The sequence below is a fragment of the Tachypleus tridentatus genome, chromosome 10 (genome assembly GCF_004210375.1).
Source record: "Tachypleus tridentatus isolate NWPU-2018 chromosome 10, ASM421037v1, whole genome shotgun sequence".
NCBI classification, from domain to species: domain Eukaryota; kingdom Metazoa; phylum Arthropoda; class Merostomata; order Xiphosura; family Limulidae; genus Tachypleus; species Tachypleus tridentatus.
In genome coordinates this window covers 67,793,409-67,817,574 of record NC_134834.1, presented here as the reverse complement: position 1 = coordinate 67,817,574, position 24,166 = coordinate 67,793,409, and the positions used below count along the sequence as shown (strand labels likewise).

At 33.0% G+C, this 24,166-nt stretch overlaps 1 protein-coding gene across 3 annotated transcripts; it reads right to left on the bottom strand.

The window, feature by feature from the left end:
• Positions 1–2,514: 2,514 nt before the first annotated feature.
• On the bottom strand, positions 2,515–21,392 carry LOC143229480 (serine protease 1-like). 3 transcript variants are annotated; one of them, XM_076461856.1, is made up of 4 exons: positions 21,312–21,392; positions 11,662–12,121; positions 11,075–11,202; positions 2,515–4,828 (listed from the first exon to the last, which is right to left on the bottom strand). In XM_076461856.1, the coding sequence occupies exons 1-4, from the start codon at positions 21,375–21,377 to the stop codon at positions 4,172–4,174; spliced, it is 1,311 nt and encodes a 436-aa protein (XP_076317971.1). In that variant the 5' UTR covers positions 21,378–21,392; the 3' UTR covers positions 2,515–4,171. The 3 variants fall into 3 exon arrangements, with proteins under 3 accessions (XP_076317971.1, XP_076317969.1, XP_076317968.1); XM_076461854.1 differs by lacking the exon at positions 21,312–21,392 and adding an exon at positions 20,176–20,790; XM_076461853.1 differs by lacking the exon at positions 21,312–21,392 and adding an exon at positions 20,176–20,605 and having other exon boundaries at positions 11,662–12,124.
• Positions 21,393–24,166: the final 2,774 nt, after the last annotated feature.

Sequence of the window (24,166 nt, the reverse complement as noted above, 5' to 3'; positions counted from 1 at the left end):
TAATTCAACTGGGTGACATGAAAACAGCACATGTAAAGTCATTATTTCCTTCTAAAAGTCAACATCTACCTCCAGCTAATCCTTCATGATACTTAATTTACAGTTACAGCACAAAATTTCAATATATTCACTGATATTAAACTAATTTACTGTATTGGGTTCATTCGAGATTATTATTTTATGTCAGTGTATTGAGTGAACTGTTTTCACAATGTGTTTGGCCAACGGATAAATTAACATTTTTATAACGTACATTACTTTAATGTTTATTAACTGTATATTTCAAATTACGTGTAGTTTGATAAACATATTTATGTTACATTCACATATAATTTAATATATATACCTTTTTGTATGATGTTTTATTATCTTCAATGCTATTAAATAGCCTAAAATCGGGAAAAAAAATCGACACAAACTATTCATACATTCAAATCAAGTATATTCAGTTTGGACATTTAGAATTTCCAAGACGAGGATATATTTGTATGAAATGAATGAAAAACAAACCCATGTGTATCGATTTACAGCACAAAAAACATCCAGAAAAACACCTTCAAAAACTCGCTTCCTTATGGCCCGACATGGCCAGGTGGTTAAGGCACTCGACTCGTACGCCATGGGTCGCAGGTTAGAATCCTCGTCACACCAAACATACTCGCCCTTTCAGCTGTGGGGGTGTTATAATTTTACCGTTAATCCCACTGTTCTTTAGTAAAAGAGTAGCCCAAGAGTTGGCGGTGAGTGGTGATGACTAGCTGCCTTCCCTCTAGCCTTACACTGCTAAATTAGAGACGGCTAGCGCAGATAGCTATCGAGTAGCTTTGCGCGAAATTTAAAACAAACCAAACCGCATCCTCAAACATAAAGACAAGCGGCAAAACTTGCAATAGAACGTAATACGATCAACATAACCATCAAAGTCACGTGTACAGTGCTTCCACCACTTTCGCACATCTCAAGCAAGTGGAAAAGGTAACGAGTATTCACTTTAGTCTATATAAAGTCATAACGGTTAAGTCACTGGTGACCATGGTTATTGATTTCTGCAAGATGGGAGTGGAGAAATGCTATATTCTATCACTTGATGGCTTAGAGATAAAATAAAGGGAAGGATGTACTTTAAATACGACAATCTTAGCACTGGAAAATACGTTCCAGTGCTATTGTGAAATGCACAGTTATCAGATAGATCATGACCGGACATGATGATATGGACCGAACGAGATGATGAGGTTCTAAAATAATTTTAATATGACGGCTCCGCGTGGCACAACGTTATATCTGCGCACTCACAGCGCGAGAAGCCTGGTATCGACACCAGTAGTAAGCAAAGCCCAGATGGCCCATTGTATAGCTTTGTTCTTACTTCTAAACAAACGAACAAATTAATATAATGTACTAGTTTACAGTATTTACCCATCCCAATATACTACATTCTCTGGAACATTTGGCGAAATGAAATCCAGTGAATTTATAAAAGCTCTAAACATGTTAACATAGAATAACATATATGTTTCCCGTCAAATCCTAAGGTTGAATTGTGTTTGTTAAATTTTTAAATATTGTTTTTGAGGAAAAAAATTGTGTTTGTAGGGGCTTAATCTACTTATCAACCGTACTTGTAGAGCTAAGCATAACCCTTCTTATTATGGCTCAAAACCTCTGTACATTGCGCAACTTCAGCCATGTGATTAAAAATGAACGTATTTTTGTGAGAAGTTTGCTTCGAATTTAGCGCGAAGCTACACGAAGGCTAACCGCCCATAATTTAGCAGTGTAAGACCAGAGGAAAGGCAGCTAGTTATCAACACCTCCCGCCACTCTTGGGCTACTATTTTATTAACGAATAAAGGGATTGACCATGACATTATAACGCCCCAACGGCTGAAAGGGTGACCATGGTTGGTGTGACGGGGATTCGATCTCGCAACCCTTAGATTACGAGTCGAGCACTTCTAACCACCTGGCCACAAAACATTGTGTTCATAAACTCATGATTGTTTTAATTTTTTTTTGATAACAGTTATAATTATCGCGTTAGTACACGCACAGGTAAGTCTTAGAAATTAACTTTAATCTGCGTCATTAAACTGTTGTAAGAAAAATTCAGAAACACGTTGTTAAACCCAAATAGTTTGAATAATGTCAATCCCTCGCTTTACAGATTTCATAACGTTTACTGCAATCTTAGATCGTTGTGTAATTCCTTATCTTCTATATTTGTGGAACTTTCCCTAAATTGCTTATCAGTAATTAGCACTGTGTGTTTGTTGTTAAGATAATCTATGTTCGACACAGATTGTATATTGTACTTAAAAGTAAAGTAAATGAGGTAGGTCGTGGTAATCAGTTCTAAGCATCATAAAACTTATCAGTTCTAACAAAGTGTTATCAATTCTAAGCCTGATATAAGCAAATATTTTAATTTTAAAGCTATACGAAGTAAAACATATTTTCATTCCAGAGGTTTTTTGTTTTGTTAGCTCTAAGTTTTATAAAGAAACAAACAACAACACTCAAATTGTTTATTGAAATAACTAGCGAAAGCATCCAGCTTGACTAGGGTTATCAAGTTGATATATTCTAAATTACCATGTCACTGCGTCTATATTGAATTTATTTTTGTATAGGAGAACAGTAAAGAATATTTTAAACATTCTTTATTTCACAGCAACATGAGAAACGTTTTTATATGTGTTTTTTTCTTTAGTTTATCTTATTAAAATAATGTGCACGCGCACGTCGATAAGTAATAATACCTCGGTATACGCCCTCAGGGTCAACTTAGTATTTTGTAATGTAAGAAACCACTTCCTTTCTATATGGTTTTGCTATTTTGTATCATTAAAAGGAAAGTCCGCATGGGTGCACAATTTTTGGCATCTTGGAGCTATAGCGGGAGTATTTCTATGTGGTTTTTTGGATAAAAAGATGAGCATGCGCGCACCCACGTAGATAAACAATAATTCCAAGAAGTACACCTCGAAGGTCCAGTTAGTATGTTGTAAAATTTCAGGTTCTTAGGTTTTCTCATATTGAGACTACGGCGGTTACACATGCACAGAACCACAGAGTAATAGGTGTCACATGAAATTTGGAATCAGTTTACAGACACTAGCAATCAAAGGCTTTTCCTTTTCGATGTAGCAGGAGTTAATAAAAAAAATATTATATTTAAATTTGTAAATCGAAATTAAAAAAGGTTTTAGAAAGTTGATTAGGTTTGTATTAGCAAAAATTTTAACATTTCAAGAGCCTTTAGCGCAACCTAGTAATAATCAGCTTGTCCTTTATAAAACAAACGTTTGATTAGTTATTACTCAAAAAATATTCTGAAAATTTTCAAGCCTAATTATTTTCATCTGTATATGTATCCCTCTTTATGGCATGCATCATTTTAAAGCTAACTAAGAAGGAAACATGTACTCCAAATGATATTCGAAACGACAGTCACTCAATTTAACTGTTTGTGGGTTTCTTTAGCATTTATGTATTTATTTTCCACATGTTTCGTTTGTAATAACCTTTGGTTCGTGCATTCTTACAATCAAATAAAATTTTTTAGTTAAAGAAATGAAAATATTAAGTATTTTGTTCGCATTGTTCTTACATTTACTTTTCATAATAATTAAAAATGATAGCATTTTGTCGTTGTAGCCTTAAATAATAAAAGTATATGAATGTTGTTACTATAACCAAAACTTATTCCGGCATTAAGTTATTTATTTTCGTATAATTCAACCAAATGGGTTTTCTCGACATCACTGATCAACCAACGATAATTTATATATATTGCTTTAATATAATTATGTAACAGAATTGCTAATAAAGAAATTTTAATGTAGTGAATGAATTCATTAATTTAATGGGTTTGAAAAGTTTTTGTTGAAGTTTCTATTTCATGTTTCACATACTTCATTAATTCATTTTAACAAATTTTGTAATATGTGAAACGTTATAGCATTGTATCTATTGATATAATTCATTGCGTCGTGGAAAAACTGCCATCTGTTGTCATTACTTTGAAGTTAGTTTTGTTTAAATCGATTTAAAATATTACCTAAATGGTCTCTTCAAAACTAGAGCACATATTTTTAAGCTAATAGTTTCTAATATTTACCGGTACGGTATCATTTATGCTAATATTGTAGATATTTTCTTTACAGTACTATGAATTAAGTGCTATTGTTTCATTGATCCATTTCACAAATTTTGACACTTTGGCATAAACACCATATTTTCTTTTTTCACCACACCCTTTTCCAAAGCTAATGATACCGTGTACTTCCCATTTTCCATTGACTTGATACAACAAAGGGCCGCCACTGTCACCATCACACGAGTCCACACGCCCTCTTTTATAGCCTGCACATATCATATATTCACTGATGTCGTGGTCATCGTACACTTGTTGGCAGTCTTGTACATTAGCTATGGGTACCCGAGCTTCATGTAACACATCCGTGCCCAACATGTCCAACTTGTATGATTTACCCCAGCCTAAAATCGTAACTAATGTTCCTACAGAAAGTTCAGCTCCTTGACTGGGCAGACAGACAGGTCGGACGTCAACGTTTATTGACAAAGAATGACGTAGCTTCAACAAAGCTACATCACTGTCAACTGTTTCCGAGTTATAATTTGGATGCACAATCGAGTCCAAAACACGGACTAGTTGCTCTGATCCATCTACATCCATGACATCGTGTTCTCCTGCTCGTATGTATAAACGTTTTCGAACACAGTGCGCTGCGGTTAGGATCCACCGCGAAGCCACCACCGTTCCTCCACAGAAAGGTTCATGGAACCGGTTCATCACTACAACCTATTATAAAATATAATCGTAATAGTTAGCTGTAGTTGCGCTTGCACAGAACACAAACAAATTCAAAAAATCATTAATAGAAGTTAAACAGCGCAGAATATCAAGATGTATAATAATACCCCAAATTTACTTAATAAAGAGATGAATTACATTTATAATACAATTTATAGCATTAACCATTAAACTCAAGTATAAAATGTTTTTCTACGGAATTTGAAAATTATAAGATCTGAAAACGTTTCAGTTTCTTGTTCATATCTTTGAATTAAAGTTGTTGATTTAAGAAACAACTTATTGAATCATAAACTTGCCTACCATGATATGCATGTAAATGTACTACAAATCAGTTCTTTCTTCATTATCAGTGTACTAATAATGAACTAAATGTCAGGCCAGTAATATGATTTCTTACTTTCAGCATTGATACATTTCCTGCCTATACATACATACATTTATATATATATATTCATAAAGCCTGAATCATTTGATAGTTGTTAGATAATTTTGCAATCATAGCAATACGTACCACTATAACTGTACACAAAATTTCCGTAAGAGAATATATGAAGTGTCCTTATTCTATTTCTGTTCTACCATCTATTTAGTTATACATAAAAAATTTGGAAGTCAGCTGCTGTCATCTGTAGACCCATTTCTGAAGCTCACACAATTTTTAATAGTTCGTTTTCTGATAGTTGCTAACAGTCTTCGTCATGCTGTTCAAAACATTTTAGTAATGGTTTTATCAGTAATCATAACCTTCTAGTATTAATGTTTATAAAAATACAGCATCTGCAGTCGGTTGCAATGTCATGAATAGAAAAAGTATCAACAATAGTGTAAAAAAAAATAAACAATAAGATATATAATTGTATAAAATTGTGAACTACGATAATGTTTGAAGATTTAAGGACATAACAGGATACACAGATGTATACAATCTTTACATAATTGAATCGGATCAATTTTGGGATTTATAAGGTTTCTTTGGCATTTTGAAAAATACTAAAGTAGAAACTAAACAAAAGTTTTAAAAAGAAATCCAAGAAAATATCAAAACATAAAGTGTAAAAGCATAAGGCGCTAGACTCCAAACCTGAAGGTTGTGGGTTCGAATCCCTCTGATACTGAGCAGAATAGACCTTTCAGCCGTGGGGTAGTTATAACGTGAGGGTCAATCCCATTATTTGTTGGTAAAAGAGTACTCCAAGAGTTGGCGGTAGGCGATGATGGCTAACTGCTTCCCCTCTATAATTTCACTGCTAAATTAGACACGGCTAATGCAGATGGCTATCGCGTAAATTTGAGCGAAATTCAAGCAATATAATTTATTTCAAATTATAAATATATGGATGGACAAAAGCGTAAAATATTTTTGAAAGGTAAATATCCTTACCTTTGAAACTTCACAACATTATTCCACCAAAAACTTAAAGAAAGGAATAGGACATCAAACTGGTATATGACCTTTCTCAATATGTTTTTAGAAACAGTAAGAAACAGCTCTAAAACCCAAGAGTAGCTGTTAAACTATTATAAGAAAAGGAGAACTCTTGGGAATCAGAATCAAATCATGATTTCTGACGTGAAACTTGTGTAAATCTTTTCTTCAAAGAAAATAATTTGTTCTGCATTCAGCGCAAGGTTAATAAATACATAAGAGCTCTTGCACTGTAAGCAGATTCGGAATTTACATAAAAAAGAACAGCCCTAGTAGATCCTACAATCCAGTTACTTTGTAGCATATAAACTTTCTGACAAAGTAAACAATCTTTAAATTCTACAGATTACATCAGTAACTAAAAAGTAGTATAAAAAAGATTTTTTTGGTTGTCTCTTTGAAAAATCACTTTATAGTAAGCAAATTATTTATAGTTTGCTAGCTGTAACTTGATAAGTCAGTCAATATCAAAACTTAATTTCGAACAGTAAATGGTGACAACTAATAAAAAGGTTTCAGAAACATAAAAAATGTATCAATTCAAATGGTAAAAAATACTTTTTAGCAATATTAAAACCTCGTCTTATAAAGGTGGTAAAATAAGTACAATTGAAGAAAAAATACTAAATTTCTTCTTCCCATAAAATAATCAGTAGAATAAAAGAAATTTTGACAATATATTTACTACGAAATAGTTGCGAGTTTCTGCAAAAGAATTGACATCAGATTAAAAATATAAACACGAAGTCTTTCTCAATTCAATAACAACTGTTTACGTACTTACTGGAATGAAACGTCGCTTTTACTAGAGAGCTGAAATTCCTAGGATCTGACAAACCTTAAATCCTGTAAATCTTGTTCCAGGTGTACAAAACAAAGTTATACACTTAATACTCTAACATTACATTGTCCCTTAGCAATTAGCGCAATGCACGAGAATGCACATCCCTATTACCAACATAAGGGAAATTTTAACCTCGACATATCACTTGACCAACTAATAGAGAAACCTATGGTATAATCTTCACATACGAAGAACAACTTTATTCCTCACGAGAAGACAAAGTGTTATCTTTGCTAAGCGACACAGAACAATAGATAGCTTGAGTGACAGGAACTTAGCGACTTTGCTGATCAACAATATTGCATGGAACCCACAAATACATTGCAATAAATTGGGTATTATACTATATTATAAACTTACAAAAAAAAAAAGAAAAAGCGGAAGCTAAATAAAACATTTGCCTCTGAAAATACCTCATAACTAAAACTGCAGACGTACAAGGAACTTTAGTTTGCATTGCTTTGCGGAAAACTGGGGAAAAAATTCTCATTATTACCAGTGATTTAACGTTATGTTTAAAACTCCGCAATTACCTTTTTACTAAACTTAGATTGTAAGAAACTCAGATCCTTACACAAAAAAACAATAATTAAGATTAATACTAAGAAACAATGGTATAACGTCAAAAGAGTCTAATAAACAATAAACCTCGTTCTTTTATGTTGTTATACAACCGGATAAATCAGTGTTCTTCAAGTTATAATCAGGAACAATACTGAGAAACAATGATACAACATTAAGGAAACTGATACCTAATGAACTTCTCTCGTTGTTGGAAGTTTATTAATAAGATCTCTCTTACTTTATATATTGCTAGTTACTACATGCATAACAGGTTTTAATAGAATCTCAAACAAGTGACTAAGAGATTCAGTAACTATGTTACACACATTGACCGTCGGTCTTTGATTTCTTTCGAGAATCCTTTAGCAATAAATATTCACAAGGTTATCGTTCAAGAATACTTTTTAATCAAATACATTTACTAAACAGGGCTATGCATAAATATGACCAGCTCCTCATTATACTTAAGTATTCAGGTTATTCATCGGTGAATACATTAACATACTCTTATACAAACTTTTCTGGGTATTACGTAATCTTTTGAATTACTAAACTTGATTGAATATTCAAAACTTTTGCATAGAAGTTAGTATTTAAAAACTTTTTCTAAAACCATATTATCATAGTAACATTGTTCCATACTTTCCAAATACCTCGAAAGAATTCGAGGTTTTTGGTTCTTTTAAGGAAATATTTTCATAATTAATATTTTAATACGAGAAGTTTCTTAATTCGTTTACATAAAAACCATAGTTACAAAAGAAGAACGGTCAACAGAAAATGTCTTCCAGTAGACAAATCTGTTTAACATAAGCTATTCCATAGGTTCATATATTTATAACTGATATAAATCTAACTCACTGATCTCAGACAGAATAAAGCTTAAACTTTAAGTAATGCAAGTTTTACTTATTAATAGTTTTAGAACTAAGATTTACGTATTTTTAAAGACACTGCTACAGAACTTTTATAGTTTATGCAGTAATTAGGTTCAGAAGACCTAACATTGTTCAAATTACGTTTTCGTCTAAACAATTGAATCAATTTATTTTCAATGTTTTCAACTGCAACCTTTATCATGAAATAACGTTCTAGAATTTTTCCTGGAAATTTCTAACCCTTTTTGATATTTGACATTGTTTACGATCCTTGAACTAACATTTCTGAGAGTGATTATTTTTTTGTAACCATACCTTTATTTTAGTTGAATGAAAAATATTTGGTTTTATTTCTAAACGTACTTGTTCATTTGTTAGGGTCTTCTCTTTCTTCTTCTATTTTTAAACCAAGGTTGCTCTCACTTTCAAATTTTCTCACTGCATTGCTCTTTTCTCTGAGAGCAATCATCCCAGAAATGTACCATGTAATTGTAAAAGTCGTTCTCTATCGTTAAAAGAAGTTCAACTTATTTAGTATTTTGGTGTTTCGCAATACCTTAAAACACTTCAATTTAAGATCTCTAGATTCAAGAATCTTCTAATTTTCTGCCTTTCAATAGAGTAGATTTTGCTCAAAGATATTTAAATTTTACGTGAAGTAATTGAAGAACTTTCAACTGTTGTATTTTTTTCAAAACTGAGTTACACTTCTTACTCTTACATTACACCGAACGTCATTTTCTGCCTACTAAACTTTATACGCAATTGGTCTTTTTTTTTTAATTATTCTTTTGATATGAATGAATTTGGTAATTAGTATTCATTCAAACTTTTAACTTACTTATGGACCAACCTTTCTAATGGCACAGTGCATATTTACGGACTTGAACCGCTAGAAACGGAGTTTCAATACCGTGGTGAGCAGATCACAGATAGCCCTTTATATAGCATTGTGCTTAATAAACTTATAAACCGTATATATAAATCTATCTTATATATATATATATATATATATATGTTGCATCTTTGGTTAAAATGAAGAGTCATAAATTGATGTATTTTACAAATCCGCCAATTCCCATGTTGAAATTTTAGTAATTATTTAAAATATATTAATTCAACATTCCAATAACATTAAGCCAAACATTGCACTCCCACGTCTCGTATATCAAATGAAGACATTAAAGTTTATGAGAACATAAAGAATTTTTACTACATTTCTATTATTATGTTAGGGTTACAGAATAGGTTTTTAAGAAGTCTATTTTAGAGCTACGAAATAGACTGTATTATACCCCCACGGGTAATGGAACCAGGATTTTAGCGTTTAAACTTTTAGCTGAGCCAAAGAGATGGGAAAAAAACCTACGAATACATACATATATCAAATATCAGTTTCATTTTCCTTTTTTTCTGTCAAGTTTTCAATGCAAGATAGTGGGAATATATAATAGTAATGTCTATTTTATTATAATAAGTTTTATTTATAATTAGAAACTATATGTACAAATATAAACAATTATCTATTGTTTTTTTAAGTTTAATTTTAGTTGTATATTTTAAATTTTAATTATTTTTCCTTAAGTGTCATTTGTATATCTTTTGTTTTATTTCTACTCCAAGGCAAAAACAAAAAGCATATAACTTTTAAAAACTAGTTTCTTCTTCATACTTTTAAATCTACTAACAACAAACATAATGAAACGAACGATACATGTGTAACCCAGTCCGACATCTTCGCTCATTTATTTTCTGACGTTTATTTTAAATATTCAATGTACAAAATAATCTGCTTCCATGCTGGTTATTGGCTATCATATAAAAATTGATTATAATATTCAGTGCATGGTACCATTAATAATACCAGTTCTTGAACACTGCTGGAACATTTATCGAGTGGGACACATTTTATTTTTTGCTACATGACTATTCAACCATTTTTTTCTGGTTATTTGTCATCAGTTGGCAGATACAGTGTTTCTTTTTTTTTGAGATACAAATTTTCATTGAATTATCATTGTTAATAGATTGTGATGACAGATGTTTCGAGGAGCCAATCAAAGAAATATATTATCTGATAACGACGTTTCTACTTTACAAGCACTATGATGCTAATTTGAAAGTCAAACCTGTTCTTACATCTAGCTATGGTATGGCCACATCTCGTCACTCAGAGTTTGGTTTATTTGTTTGGTGTCAAAAGCTCAAATCAGCATGATGCGCCATCTGTGCTCTGCATACGAAAGATATAAAACCCCCATTTTAGCGGTTTAAGCCACAAGGCTTACCGCTAAACCGCCATGGTGCTATAGAACCTTAAACAATCACTTAATACATCACAAGACTGGCCATTTTGTAGATGTATATATATATATATGAAATGGCTTGTCAGCGTATATCAAAAGCCCTTGGTTCCTTAACATATTTAACACTTTTGAAACTAATTAAGACATTTTTACCCTAACGTAATAAAAATTAGAAAATCAAACTTTTTTTTTTTTTTTACAAAAATGACTAACCTGCCAAGGCCAACGACCTTTCTGGGCCTCATGACCGCCGATAATGCGCAGATCAGGAAATCTTTTAGCTGAAACTCCACATTTTTGGTGTTTAGTTGTGTGGGTTGTTTCTTTTCCTTTTCCAATATCTATAAAAATCCATAAGTTAAAAAGAGACACAAGAGATTTAGTTCTTAAAGTAATTGTATCCGCCGTCAGTTATACTAGACTTCCTTACAGTACATGTTTTGTATTAATCTATTTACTTTAATATAATTTCAGTCACTTCATAAACTTATCTCCAGCCATCTTCACCTTTCTAGAAAGAGTTGACGGAATAAAAACTAACGTCAACAGATGTCAGGACTAAAGCGATTGGAAGTTATACTTTATGAAGTGGGGGTAGAGACTTTAGATTTACTTATTGAAAATTTAAGCCTAAAAGTGTTTTTGAATAAAACTTAACAGATTCTTATACAAAGCCCTGAGAATACATATAATTAGGAGTAAACTGGATGCAGTTGGAGAAGTTTTGCTACTATCGTACTGATTCATGCAATTTATTCACTTTGTTTTATTTTATTAAACCAGAATGAAATGGGACTGACCCTTCTTGTTCTTTTTAGATTTTCTTTTTCTACTATTATTTTTAGTTTTCTGGTACAGTTTCTCACAGGCAGAGTCTTTTACATAGCACAACATTTCTTCCTTCTCTACACTACTTTTGCACATATTGCAGGTACGGTATCGACGAGTTTTGCAGGAACGGGTGCAAGGTGACCATTCTGACCATTGAGAATACATAGAAGAAGCTTCTCTACTTTTGATTTCTGTGTTTTTAAGAGTATTATCTTTACAAAGGTATCCTCCACAAGGTTTCACGTCTTTTAGAACTCGACCTTCACATTCTAATGGAAAGACACATATGCGCTTGCGTACCTTCTTACAATTTCGGGAGCACCGTGACCATTCGGACCAATGGCTGAATATTTCTGTGTTTAATACTGTTGCCTTTATTTGTTCTCCTCTCTTTCTTTGAACAATTTTTGATAAATTTCTGCTCCCTCGCTGCTATGAATAATAAAAAATATTAATATATCTAAATCTTCAATACAAAAATTAAAAAGAATTAACACCACATAACTTTATTTATCAAATTTTAGTCAAACATCTTACCTTCGTGAAAGAAATATTGTTCTTATAATATTATAAGGCTTATATGAAAATTAAAAACTTTCACTAAAACCAGGCTAAAAGCATTGTATAAAATTTCAAATCAGTTAGACTTACCTTTATGGTACCTATAACTTTACTTGTTGAGTTGTTCTCATGTTGTCAAAAGTCACATGACACAAAACTTTAAATGTCCTTGATGTAGATGGCGTGCCATTTACTTGAAAGTTTGTTTGTTTTGAATTTCGCGCAAGGCTACTCGAGGGCTATATGCGCCAGCCGTCCCTAATTTAGCAGTGTAAGACTAGAGGGAAGGCAACTAGTCATCACTACCCTGCGCCAACTCTTGGGCTACTTTTTTACCAACGAATAATTGGATTGACGTCACATTATAACGTCCCCACGGCTGAAAGGCGGGCATGTTTGGTGTGACAGGGATTCGAACCAGAGACCCTCGGATTACAAGTCGAGTGCCTTAACGCAGTTGGCCATGCCGGGCCGTGCCATTTACTAAAAATTCTCCCGTTTCCTGAGCGACTTACTGCGCATGTACTAAGAGAATTTACATAAATGCTGCTTTCACGCTATAATAAAGATTTTTGTTGACAGTCGTATTCTTAAGTCTGCTCATTTTAAGTTCTGAAATCAACAAAAGACTGATGCAAATGTTTCTACCGGTATCAGTAATTCAAAAACTTTGAGTGCCTTATTCACATAGTTTGCCTCTTGGTCGTTGTGATAGCTCTTAAATATCAACATCTTCAGGCCTTTAATTCCATACTGTTTACTGAAATTTATATCTTGGTTCACATTCATGGGATACTCTACAGTGGATCACCTGCTTTGTATTGATACGAAAAGAAATATTTATTAGGCTTACGTCTTACACCTTTAACGATTTTATGTTATGCCCGAGGGCTTTAATGTCAAGTTTTACATTCAGTTACTGAATCTTTATATATTTAACTTTCCCTTGGTTTTAGGTTATTGCTGGGTTTCATGGTCTTTTAAAAGGGCCATCTGATTATACTCTTCTTAACGTTCAATATTTTGATTTTCAGATCGTTTCTAACTGATCTTTCACGTGGTCTTATACTTCATCCATTGTCAGTTTTCTGCCCTGCAGACTATTAATTGCCTTATTTTAAGATTTTTCCCTTCAAATTTTTTATCAGTTATGAACTACTGTCGCTATCCTGATTATTTTAGCCAAAGCCAAAATTTTCTCCTACGGTCTTCCTTAACTGAGTCCCCGTCCCACTTATTTAGCTCCCCAATGGCACAGCTGCATGTTTACAGACTCACACCGCTAAAAACGAGTTTCGATACCCGTGGTGGGCAAAGAACAGATAGCCCTTTGTGTAGCTTTGGGCCTGGCATAGCCAGGTGGTTAGGGCGCTTCACTCGTATTTGAGGGTCGCGGGTTCGAATCTTCGACACACCGAATATATTCAACCTTTCAGCCGTGGGGGCGTTATAGTGTGACGGTCAATCCCACTATCCGTTGGTAAAAGAGTAGCCAAAGAGTTGGCAATGGGTGGTGATGATCGTCTGCCTTCCCTCTAGTCTTTCACTGCTAAATTGGAAACGGCCAGCGCAGATAGCCCTCATGTAATTTTGAGCGAAATTCAAAAACCAACCTAATCCCACTTATTTATTTTCTATTACTTCGCATCTTTTTATGTTTCTCTTTTTACATTAGCCCATAGTTGTTTGTTACGGGTATTATTCTCCTCCACCACATCCCAAATTTATAGCTGAACTTAAAAATATTTCTCTCCATATTGCTTTTCCTTTGAGAATTAAGAAGAAGCGTGCCAGCAAGGGTTTATTAGTTTTAGCATACTGTTTAGCTTCTGATGATCATTTCTTTTTAAATGACCATCAAAGTAATGTTTATTCACCTGTATTGTTTCCCTTGTTTAAGTATCATTCAATGTTTGTACCTCTAATTATTAATATCAAAGTTACAGAGTAAACACAATAGGAAGTAAATAAGGTAAATCTTCTCTACCCACCCAATAACTATTCTGTACAGACAAATCTCTCATCTGGACTGTTGTTGGTTTGGCATAATCTCGGATAATTTGTTCAGATCCCATAGTTATCCATTTAAAATTCAGTTCAGTTTTAGTTTTTTCCTCTTCTTTGTAGTCCAATTGTTTACAAATTGTGGATCAGAAAGTTTCAAATCTTCTTCTGAAGCTTTAACATTGTTTACATATATTCTTCAAACTGTTACTCCCAAGTCTTTGTGGTTCTAAATATATCAGGATATATATTTCATTCTGCAGACACCTTATTTTAAAAATGAGAATAACGAGGTTGTTCTTCATCAAGACAATTGAATGATATTAGCGATCATACAGGATGGCTATCTTTATATTCCTATTCATCTGCCATTCCGTCATTTCTACGCCTTATCATTGGAACAGTTATTTAGTTCACAGCTTTTCTCCTTGACTCTAGAAAGTTTCTGTTGACATCAAATTTTATATTTATATAGACAGTTGACTTTCTATGACCTTTTTTTACCATTCAGGCTCTTACTAATTATATGTTGAACAACTTAGCTGACTAAATATCTTGGATAGATTATCCTTTATGCTAGTGGTCCTCAAAGTCCTCGTTTTGGGTTCGCGAGTTGTACTGACGCGCAACGCCACGGTCGACGTTATACAGAAGAACAGAACAGGTGTGGTAGGACTGGTAGGTGGCCTGCCGATATATATATATTTTTTTTTGCCTTGGACGACAACCACTGCCCTACGCTAATTTCCATTTACTAACGAAAAAGTATTTGGTACATCTCTTACTTTGGACTAACACAATTCAAGGTACACTTCCTTGTTCCGCATGACAGCGTCTTGTACATCTATTATCAAGCACATTCTTTCTACTTTGAGGACCATGCATTCCTTTCACAAAGTTATTCCCTTGTGAAATGTTTTAATGCAGCAGCTTGAATAAGATCTTGCTTTACGTTGATAGACTTCTTGAGACCCATTACCTCATATAATTTCTCTTTTTGCAACTGCTATTGATTACCTACAAATTTAGGTGAATTAAAAGCTTAGAAGGGGCAGGTTTGTTTTTTATTCTATTTCATACAGATGTATCCCCTTTATAGATGATTTTCTCAAAGGAACATTATCTATTAGTTTCATGGTCTCCTCTAAACTACATCTGTTAACCAGTCTTTTATAACTTTTGACAGGTATTTGGGCCCGGCATGGTCAGGTGAGTTAAGGCGTTTGACTCGTAATCCGAGGGTCGCGGGTTCGAATCCCGGTCGCACCAAACATGCTCGCCCTTTCAGCCGTGGGAGCGTTGTAATGTGACGGCCAATCCCACTATTCGTTGGTAAAAGATTAGCCCGAGATTTGGCAGTGGGTGGTGATGACTAGCTGCCTTCCCTCTCGTCTTACACTACTAAGATAGGGACGGCTAGCGCAGATAGTCCTCGAATAGCTTTGCGCGAAATAAAAAAATAAAAAATTGACAGGTATTCTTGATAAGGGCTTCTACCCTTTTTACATCACCACTGTTGGATACCTTCTTCTTTCACTTCTAGTGAAGTGCAAGTAATAATCTCATTGATTTGTAACCTATATATATGTACTTTTATCTGGTATTACATCTTTAGTGTGGGTATTCTGGTTACTAATATTTCAGGTGTAAGTTTATCTGATGTGAAATTTACATTTTTAGAATGAAATGAATTTTAAACAGATACTTTCATCTTGAAATACATTTAAATCTATTTCCCCATAACAAGCCGTTGTGTGATTATCCATCACAATTGCAATTAAGAAACGTGAATTATGGCAGGAGAGTAGAACTTATGAAAATTTTACTGATAGATACATAATAAGCCTGGTGAATGTGGTAGAGTGGAAAGGTCGAAATATGTTGGTGTATGTTTCGCCATGTGTCGAGGATACTTAGATCCACGAGTCACATGGGTAATGACAGCACGAGAGCAACTCGACAAAAAAAGGTTATCAGTATATTACATGTAAGTACCTAATTCCAACTAATCCTGAAAATGTTAAATATAATCTAACGAAAACGTGAGTTAACTTTTGGTTTTCAATGTACTAACATCCATTTAAGGAAACACGCTAAGTGGGTAATACTTGTAGATTTAGAAAGAAAAATTACATAACAATATATATATCTTCGATATCAACAACCCTTATTGATTTTAAGGTAAAAGCTATCATTGAAAATGTAATATATGATAAGCAAAAATGAAAAGTCCCTTTCTGCTTATAATAAATAAGATTCTAAAAATTGAATTTTTTATAAAATACTTTTTATGTTTCTACTTTTTACCCCTCAAGCAACACATTGGTCATTATGTTTGAGTCTAGATCTCATTACGTTTGTCTGAATAATATAACCTGCATGCAGGGGGTGTTTAACTCAAGCTTTCTTCCTTCATATTTTGGTGTGTCTCAATCATATAACCTGCATGCAAGGGGAGTTTAACTCAAGCTTTCTTCCTTCATATTTTGGTGTGTCTCAATCATATAACCTGCATGCAAGGGGAGTTTAACTCAAGCTTTCTTCCTTCATGTCCTGGAATCTCGTCCCAGCACGTTTATCAGTGAACAGTCCAAGTAGGTAATTTGAAAAGATAGTTACTTATTGATTTGAATTTGATATTGAAAGAAAACACACAGTGGAAAACTTTTTTTTTACTTAAGAAACTAAGTTGGTTTCTCTTTTTTTACTGCTCTCTAACACAGTGTATTACGTTTCTAAGATGATACCAGTCCTCCACCTAGCTTCTTTCTACGTTTTTCTTGTGATTTAGGTAAATCAAATAAATAATTAAATCAACAAAAAGTAATGCATGCGTCTTTTTGTCTCACTCCTCCACACGACGTGGTATCAGACTGGACTAAAGAGTAGGTGGGTGGTATATATATATATATATATAAACAGACCAAACATGCTCTTTGGAGCTGATGACAATTCGAACTAAATAGATGACGACTGTTGGTGTTTATTATCTGTGTTGTTGATGTCAAGGCATAAGTAACATAATATTTATTTTAAAAGATACACCAAACATTCTCGCTAATATTTGAAATAGAAAGCCACTTTTCTTTTCTTGTATACGTGTAAAATATTTAAAGTCGCATAAGCTGTAATGGTTACAGATAGTTAAGATACTTATTTTATCAAAGTCTACTATTTCTGCGTGTATTTCTTGTTATTTAGGAAATTTTTGTATAAAACTTAACTATTTCTTCGTTTAGTTTTCGTTAGTTTTTCTTTGTTGTTGTTCGTGTTTTAATTGTTTGAGACATCTATTTTTAAAACATTTCGTTGTAGTTGTCATAAGATTATTTTTTATTTTGGACAAATGTAGATCAGTAGTTTGTGCGACATTACATTATAATAAAACTAATAATAATTATTATTATAAAATTGTTCTGTACTAGTTCTATGCCATTTTACATGCCACTGTTGTATGTTTGAATTTGTATGGAATTTCGAGCAAAACTACACGAGGGCTACCTGTGCTACTTTTGTGAGATAGAAACTTCTAGGTTTTATTATTATTATTGTATCTATCACTCCTTTATTATTTCCTTCTATTGTTTAGTTTATCTATGAATTTTTTAGTTTCATTAAATATACTAACTCACCTTCTAGATAATCATTCGTAGTTTGAATAAATATATATGTGTGTGTGTATGATGAAACTGACATCAACTTCCCTAGCGGTGGCTAAAGATAGTATTAATGTACCAAAAGATTATGAAAATTTACGACCATATGAGGTTGTACAGGCTTCACTAAGAGAGGGAGTCATGACAAAGTTATTGATATTAAAAACTTTTGTTTGAATATTGTTATTATTTTAGGTTTTATCTTTCTGGTTATTTTCCCTGATCCCTTTGCTATTAATTTATTAATGTTTATGATAAATTGGTTATTATTCTTAATGGTGTGAAGTTTTGGCAAGAGATTTGTTTATTAACCGTGATGATGCTCTTTCTAAGTGCTGTTATTGTGAATAAATTGTTTTTGACGGCGGACTGTAATTGTAATAGCGTGTTTATTTAAAACCGTCACACTTTTACTCAAGGAATGTCACATGCAAGACTAGGTAATATACAGTTAGGCAGTTTGGAGCTATTACGATAAAAAAATTACATTACACCTATTCAATCAATTTTTATAAAAGTTAACTACAATCGATACTTTGCTCGTTTTTTTTGTATCTGATAAAGTCACTTTGACGTAACAGGGTCAGGGTCGCGGGTTCGAATCCCCGTCACACCAAACATGCCCGCTCTTTCAGCCGTGGGGGCGTTATAATGTGACGGTCAATCCCACTATTTGTTGGTTAAAGATTATCCCAAGAGTTGTGGATGGATGGTGATGACTAGTTGCCTTCCCTCTAGTCTTACACTGCAAAATTAGGCACGGCTAGCGCAGATAGCCCTTGTGTAGCTTTGCCCGAAATTCAAAACAAACCTCACGTAACAGTAGGACTATACAACAATTTTTCAGAATTTAGTGATTCATTTCAAATGAGAAACATCCGATAAAGTCTACAAATGTTACAGTTTTACTCTTTTCAATAAAATTGTCATGTTGTAATAATGTTTCAATTCCTACACTAGTTTTGTTATCAAAACTGCAAATAATTCTGTTTCGAACTCCTTATTGTACTACTCGCCATCCCAAAAGTAATTAGTCCTTAAAAAGTAGTGCGCATGCTCATGATGTAAACAAAACAATCGTCCAAATTTTACTATTTTGTAAATTAGGCGTGTTGAGTAAGATATTTTAAGTATATTGTTGCTATTTGTTGGCTATAAGGCATTATGGTGTTGTCTATTCCATTTAGTGAAGGCAATTTTGTTTGTGTACTTATTCCCATTCAGTTACAAGTTTCTCATTAATACTGTATTATCGTCAGCTACCTAGTTAGTGTTAGATTTGAGTTTAGCACTTGAATAAGTACTTATTCGAAAGTTGTCCAAACATTGTTTCTAATTTCACCCGAGAGTTTTCAGTAGAGAGGACAGACTCTAGTAACCTGCAAATATAGTTACACTTACATACATACATACATACATACATACATACATATATATATTTTTATAAATCTCTGTATAATATTGTTTTATTATTCAAACATACATGAACCACTCAACTGTTAAATCAAATATGAATAATACAGTGGCGGAGGAAGCGCAAGGAGGTTACACTTTTAAATCTGTCCCAGTAGAAAGCCATTAAAAATAGGAAAATTACTAGTAGTAGAATGAATAAAATGTAAGAATCGCAGTGCCTTCAAAGCTCTAAGGCGAGTTCTGGATCCAGTTGTAATAGGATGCATATTCTCTCACTTCGTTCTGTCAAAAAACCTTACTCCCCCATTTTTAAATTGCTTTATATACTTCTAAAATGTGTTGATAACGTTTAACCTTTTTTCTGCAACCTCTTTAAAGATTCCATTCCACTCACTGGGCCTGATTTTAGGGCAAACTCTGAATAAAAGCTTATATTGGTTTCATTGTTCTTTTTCGGCATATAAGGTATTATTCACTTAATGTTGATAATAATTAATGATAAATATTAATTATTGTATAAATAAATAAATATATATATATATATATATAGCTTTTTTGTGAATGTAAGTAACTTCCTTAACACACACACACACACTCTTAACAAGTTATTAATAGTTGTGGAAATTTAAACTTAAATTGTGATATTAACAGCACCATCTACATTTGGCGAGTTACGACAGACAGATAAAGAAATATGATCTCACATCTTAGTTTTGTCTCACTATTCAGAAATGGCGTTCTTTAACTACAATGATTCTATTAGTAATAATAGATTTAAGAGAAACAAATATACCTATTACAACTATTTGTATTATTAGATGTAACCTGAAACCTAACAGTATTTACCTCCAGTTGTTTCCGTTGGGCACGATGAGGTCGCTTTCCGTCGGTTATTAGTGATACTAATATAAGAAAGTACAGAGTTGTTCTTACAGTTTTCGTTGGCAGCATCTTTGAAAGCCTTAGTTTATTATGTAGAAAGTAATATTTTTTTCGTGAGAATAAAACATTCAGGTGTTTTTCTTACTGCAAACTAGTACAACACGTAACTTCAAAATCAGATATTAATAATTCCTGAACATTCAGCACGTGTAAGCCCGAGTCAGATTGGCGATCTTTTTCGGAAATGCAATCACGTCTTATGGTAGTGAATAAACACTGTTAAAGTATGCCCCTATAGTCTAAAAATACAGATTTTAATGTAATTCAGCGTCCCTGTATTTCTCTGGAAATGCTTCAGCATAACCACATTCCAAGGAAGTTCAATCTGTAAACGAGATCTAATTCAGAACACAAAAGCACTTGGTTAAAAGGAAATTGCGCAATTCTCCCTTCCTTCAATGACGTATAAAGACCACGCACGGAAAAGACATTTTGAGAAATATAATATTTGGTACAAACAGATGTGCTTCATATCTGCTGAACATTATATAAAAAATGCTAATTGACTTTGTTTTTGATTACTCGTTCAAAGTTGTAAAAATTAAAATTGTTAGTGTTAGCATTTGTTTTACACATACATTGATTTTTTTCTCAGAGTAATTTTTATTTATTCTCATTAAGGGGGTGGGGTTTTATTCACTGCTGTAAAGAGACTGGTGTGACGACGGAAGTATTTCTTCCGGTGATTGAACTGAAACAAATATTTGGTGACATTAATACGTCGACTGGTAAAAGAAAAAAAGTTTCCCAATGTGGTAGCATTTAACGATGTAACAGAATTGCCTTCTTTGTTTGTTTTAGGGTAAAGCCTCGTTGGAATACCTGCAATGTTTGCAGTGGGGACTCGAACGCATGATTTCAGATTTGTAAACCCATAAACTTACCACTGACACAACGTAGGACAACGCAATTGCTTATTTCAGAAGGAATGATATTATATTCAGATTTTGAACAGTAAAAACAAATTTCCGTGTTTATTATATAAAAACACAACAGAAATCAAATGTGATACAGTAGGATTTCCATTGCTTATCACTTACCAAACATTTGCCGTATCCGAATACCATAAAAGTAATACAGCTTTTTCCTACTATACAGAATGACATTTTCTATAGAGAAGTCCATTTTGTTTTCGGTAAATCTCTTCCCTAATCAGTATGGTGAATCTTCAAGGAGCTTTAACAACATTTCTTTGAACGCCACCTGCTGACTTCAACAACAGTTTGTTGAGCGCCACCTGTCGAAAGGTCGATTATTACAAAGTGCTATTGAGTGAGAAAACGATAAATAAAACGCGTCCTAAGCGTCAAATATTCTAGCTCGATACTGTATAGATTGTGAATTGGAATAAAAATAAAACAGAAACTTTACAAACAAAATCTCCTTTATCTGATGATGTATAACAGTCTAAATTTCAAAGCTTTGTTCAATCCTATAGGGTCATTATTATTTTCAGACTACTAAGAGTAGGTAAAGAGCCTCGTAATGATATAGTTACTTTTGCCTTATTCTCTTTTGTTTTGTTGTTCCAGTTATGTTTCGTATAGATTTATAAACCAAAAAAATGTGGTAATTTTATTAAAATCAGATTATTTTTACCATTAGCAAAATATCAGTACAATGTCCCTCCTTAAAATAAAATATATTAGCATTTCCAGAAGAAAGAAAAACACTAAATTTATTGACACAAACTAAACTTTTCAAGTTAATTATTTTTTTTTTGTGAGAACTTTAATTTTGTAAGGGTGTCTCTGTAGACTATCTGACGATAAGGTATTAATTATTTAAAAAAGGATGTTATATTCATAATAATAATAAGGCTTCCATTGAACCAGATTGTTTTTTTAAGTGCATAAGTGATGTGCACTAAACACTGCACTATTCTAAAAGGTTTGAATTTAGCTGTTCAAGTATCAAATCAGAGGTGTTATCCGGTGTCTCAGTGGTAGGTTTACGAACAGTAGATACTAAAATATGGGTTCGATTCCCTGCACTAGAGAGAGCACAGATCATCCATTACGTAACTATAGGCAAACAACAACCAAAAAGGATTAGAGATTAAAAACCATTCAAATAATTTGATTTTAAATATGAACACTTACCAAGTTATTTTTTGAATAATAGCATATATCGTTCAGTTGTTAATTGTATTAAAGACTTTGTGGTTTTGATCTGTAAAACTTTTTTTTACAGTCGTTTGTTCCTTATTGAAGTCGTATATAGTTTATTACATTAAAATTTTCAGGTACTTCCAGTGGTTCAGCGGTAGGACTGAACTTATAATGCTAAGCTCTGAGTTTCCATGTTCACGATGGGCATATCACAGACAGCCCATTGTGTATCTTTGCACTAAACAACAAACAAGTAAAGATTTTCATGTACTGAAAATTAATTAAATTTATATTTATCATTTGTTATTTGCTACACTTTAAAGATTATAGTGTACCCTTATCAAACATATACATAGTAAAAAAATTAAAAGTTAAAAAAAAGAAGTAAACTCTGCTGATACTCGATAGTTTATTACTAATTCACTATGAATAATGTACGTGAATTAATATATTTTAAATCATTTTATTTAAGTAAATAGGATGGACATAATTACTGTTGAGTTTTGGTCGATATTAGAATTTAATAGAGCAGGTAGACACCAATCTTGAAATTCTTAAGTAAAGCGCCATTATCAAATGGAAATAATTTAGTGATACGTAACACATCTAGAATAAAATTTATATAAACCACAATGTAAGTAACCACCTTCTGAAAAAGGAAGGCCTGCCTTCAGAGATCCAGGCTCGGATCAACCAATGTGCACTTGATACACGTGTACAGGACCTCTGAACATTGGAAGAAAAAGGTTATTTTAATGAGATTCGACTATAAGTTTGGTTTGAACTTCGAGCAAAGCTACATGAGGGCTATCTGCTATAGCCGCTCCTAATTTAGCAGTGTAAGACTAGAGGAAAGGCGATTAGTCATAACCCCTCATCGCCAACTCTTGGGCTACTCTTTTACTAACGAACAGTGGGACTGACAGTAACATTATAACGCCCTCATGGCTGAAAGAGCGAGCATGTTTGGGGGTAACGGAGATTCGAACCCGCGACCTTCAGATTACAAATCGAGTACCTTAACCATCTGGCTATGCCGGGTCAGATTCGACTATTAGAACAGCCAAATTAACGATATACATAAATGTATCCACCTATGTATGTTTTATAATGGCTTTATTATATCTTTTCAGATTGTCTATTACTTCAATGGAACAGAGCAGAATGATGTTTTTATTTAATTTTTTTAACATTAACAACTAGCATAAGAACACAAAATCGTTCCACTTTCAATGGTGCTTGTGTGTTTACTGCTTGAAAAGATTTACAATATAAGTAGAAGATACTTTTGTATTTAATGGCTGAGTATCCTATGCTCTATCCTGTTTGAGAAAGGGTGGATACATTTTTCATAGTGCATTGGACCTTAACTGCTTTATTCCGACGATCTAAAAAGCGTTCGTGTTAACGGCTTTCTGAATTATAAATAGACATAAGTTATTATTCTAAATATGCCGATTACCACAGATATGAGAAACACTACAATAAATTTGTGATATATACCACATACAGTCTGCTAAGTTTTCGTTATACTGTTCTGTTTGAAAGACATTTGCCTTTTCTTTCTTTTTATCAACTATCATATCCAACAGGTAATACGTCGTCATAAAAGCCATTGCTCATTCAGCAACAGTCATCAATTTCAACAGTTATTAGGTTGTTGTAAAAGCTACTTCCTATTGAGTAATAATTATCTTCAATTCCATTCGGGTTTATTGAAATCTAGATCTTTCTTAGAATCTGGGAGGGTCAGGTATGATTTTTTATATCTTCCTCCATTTTCA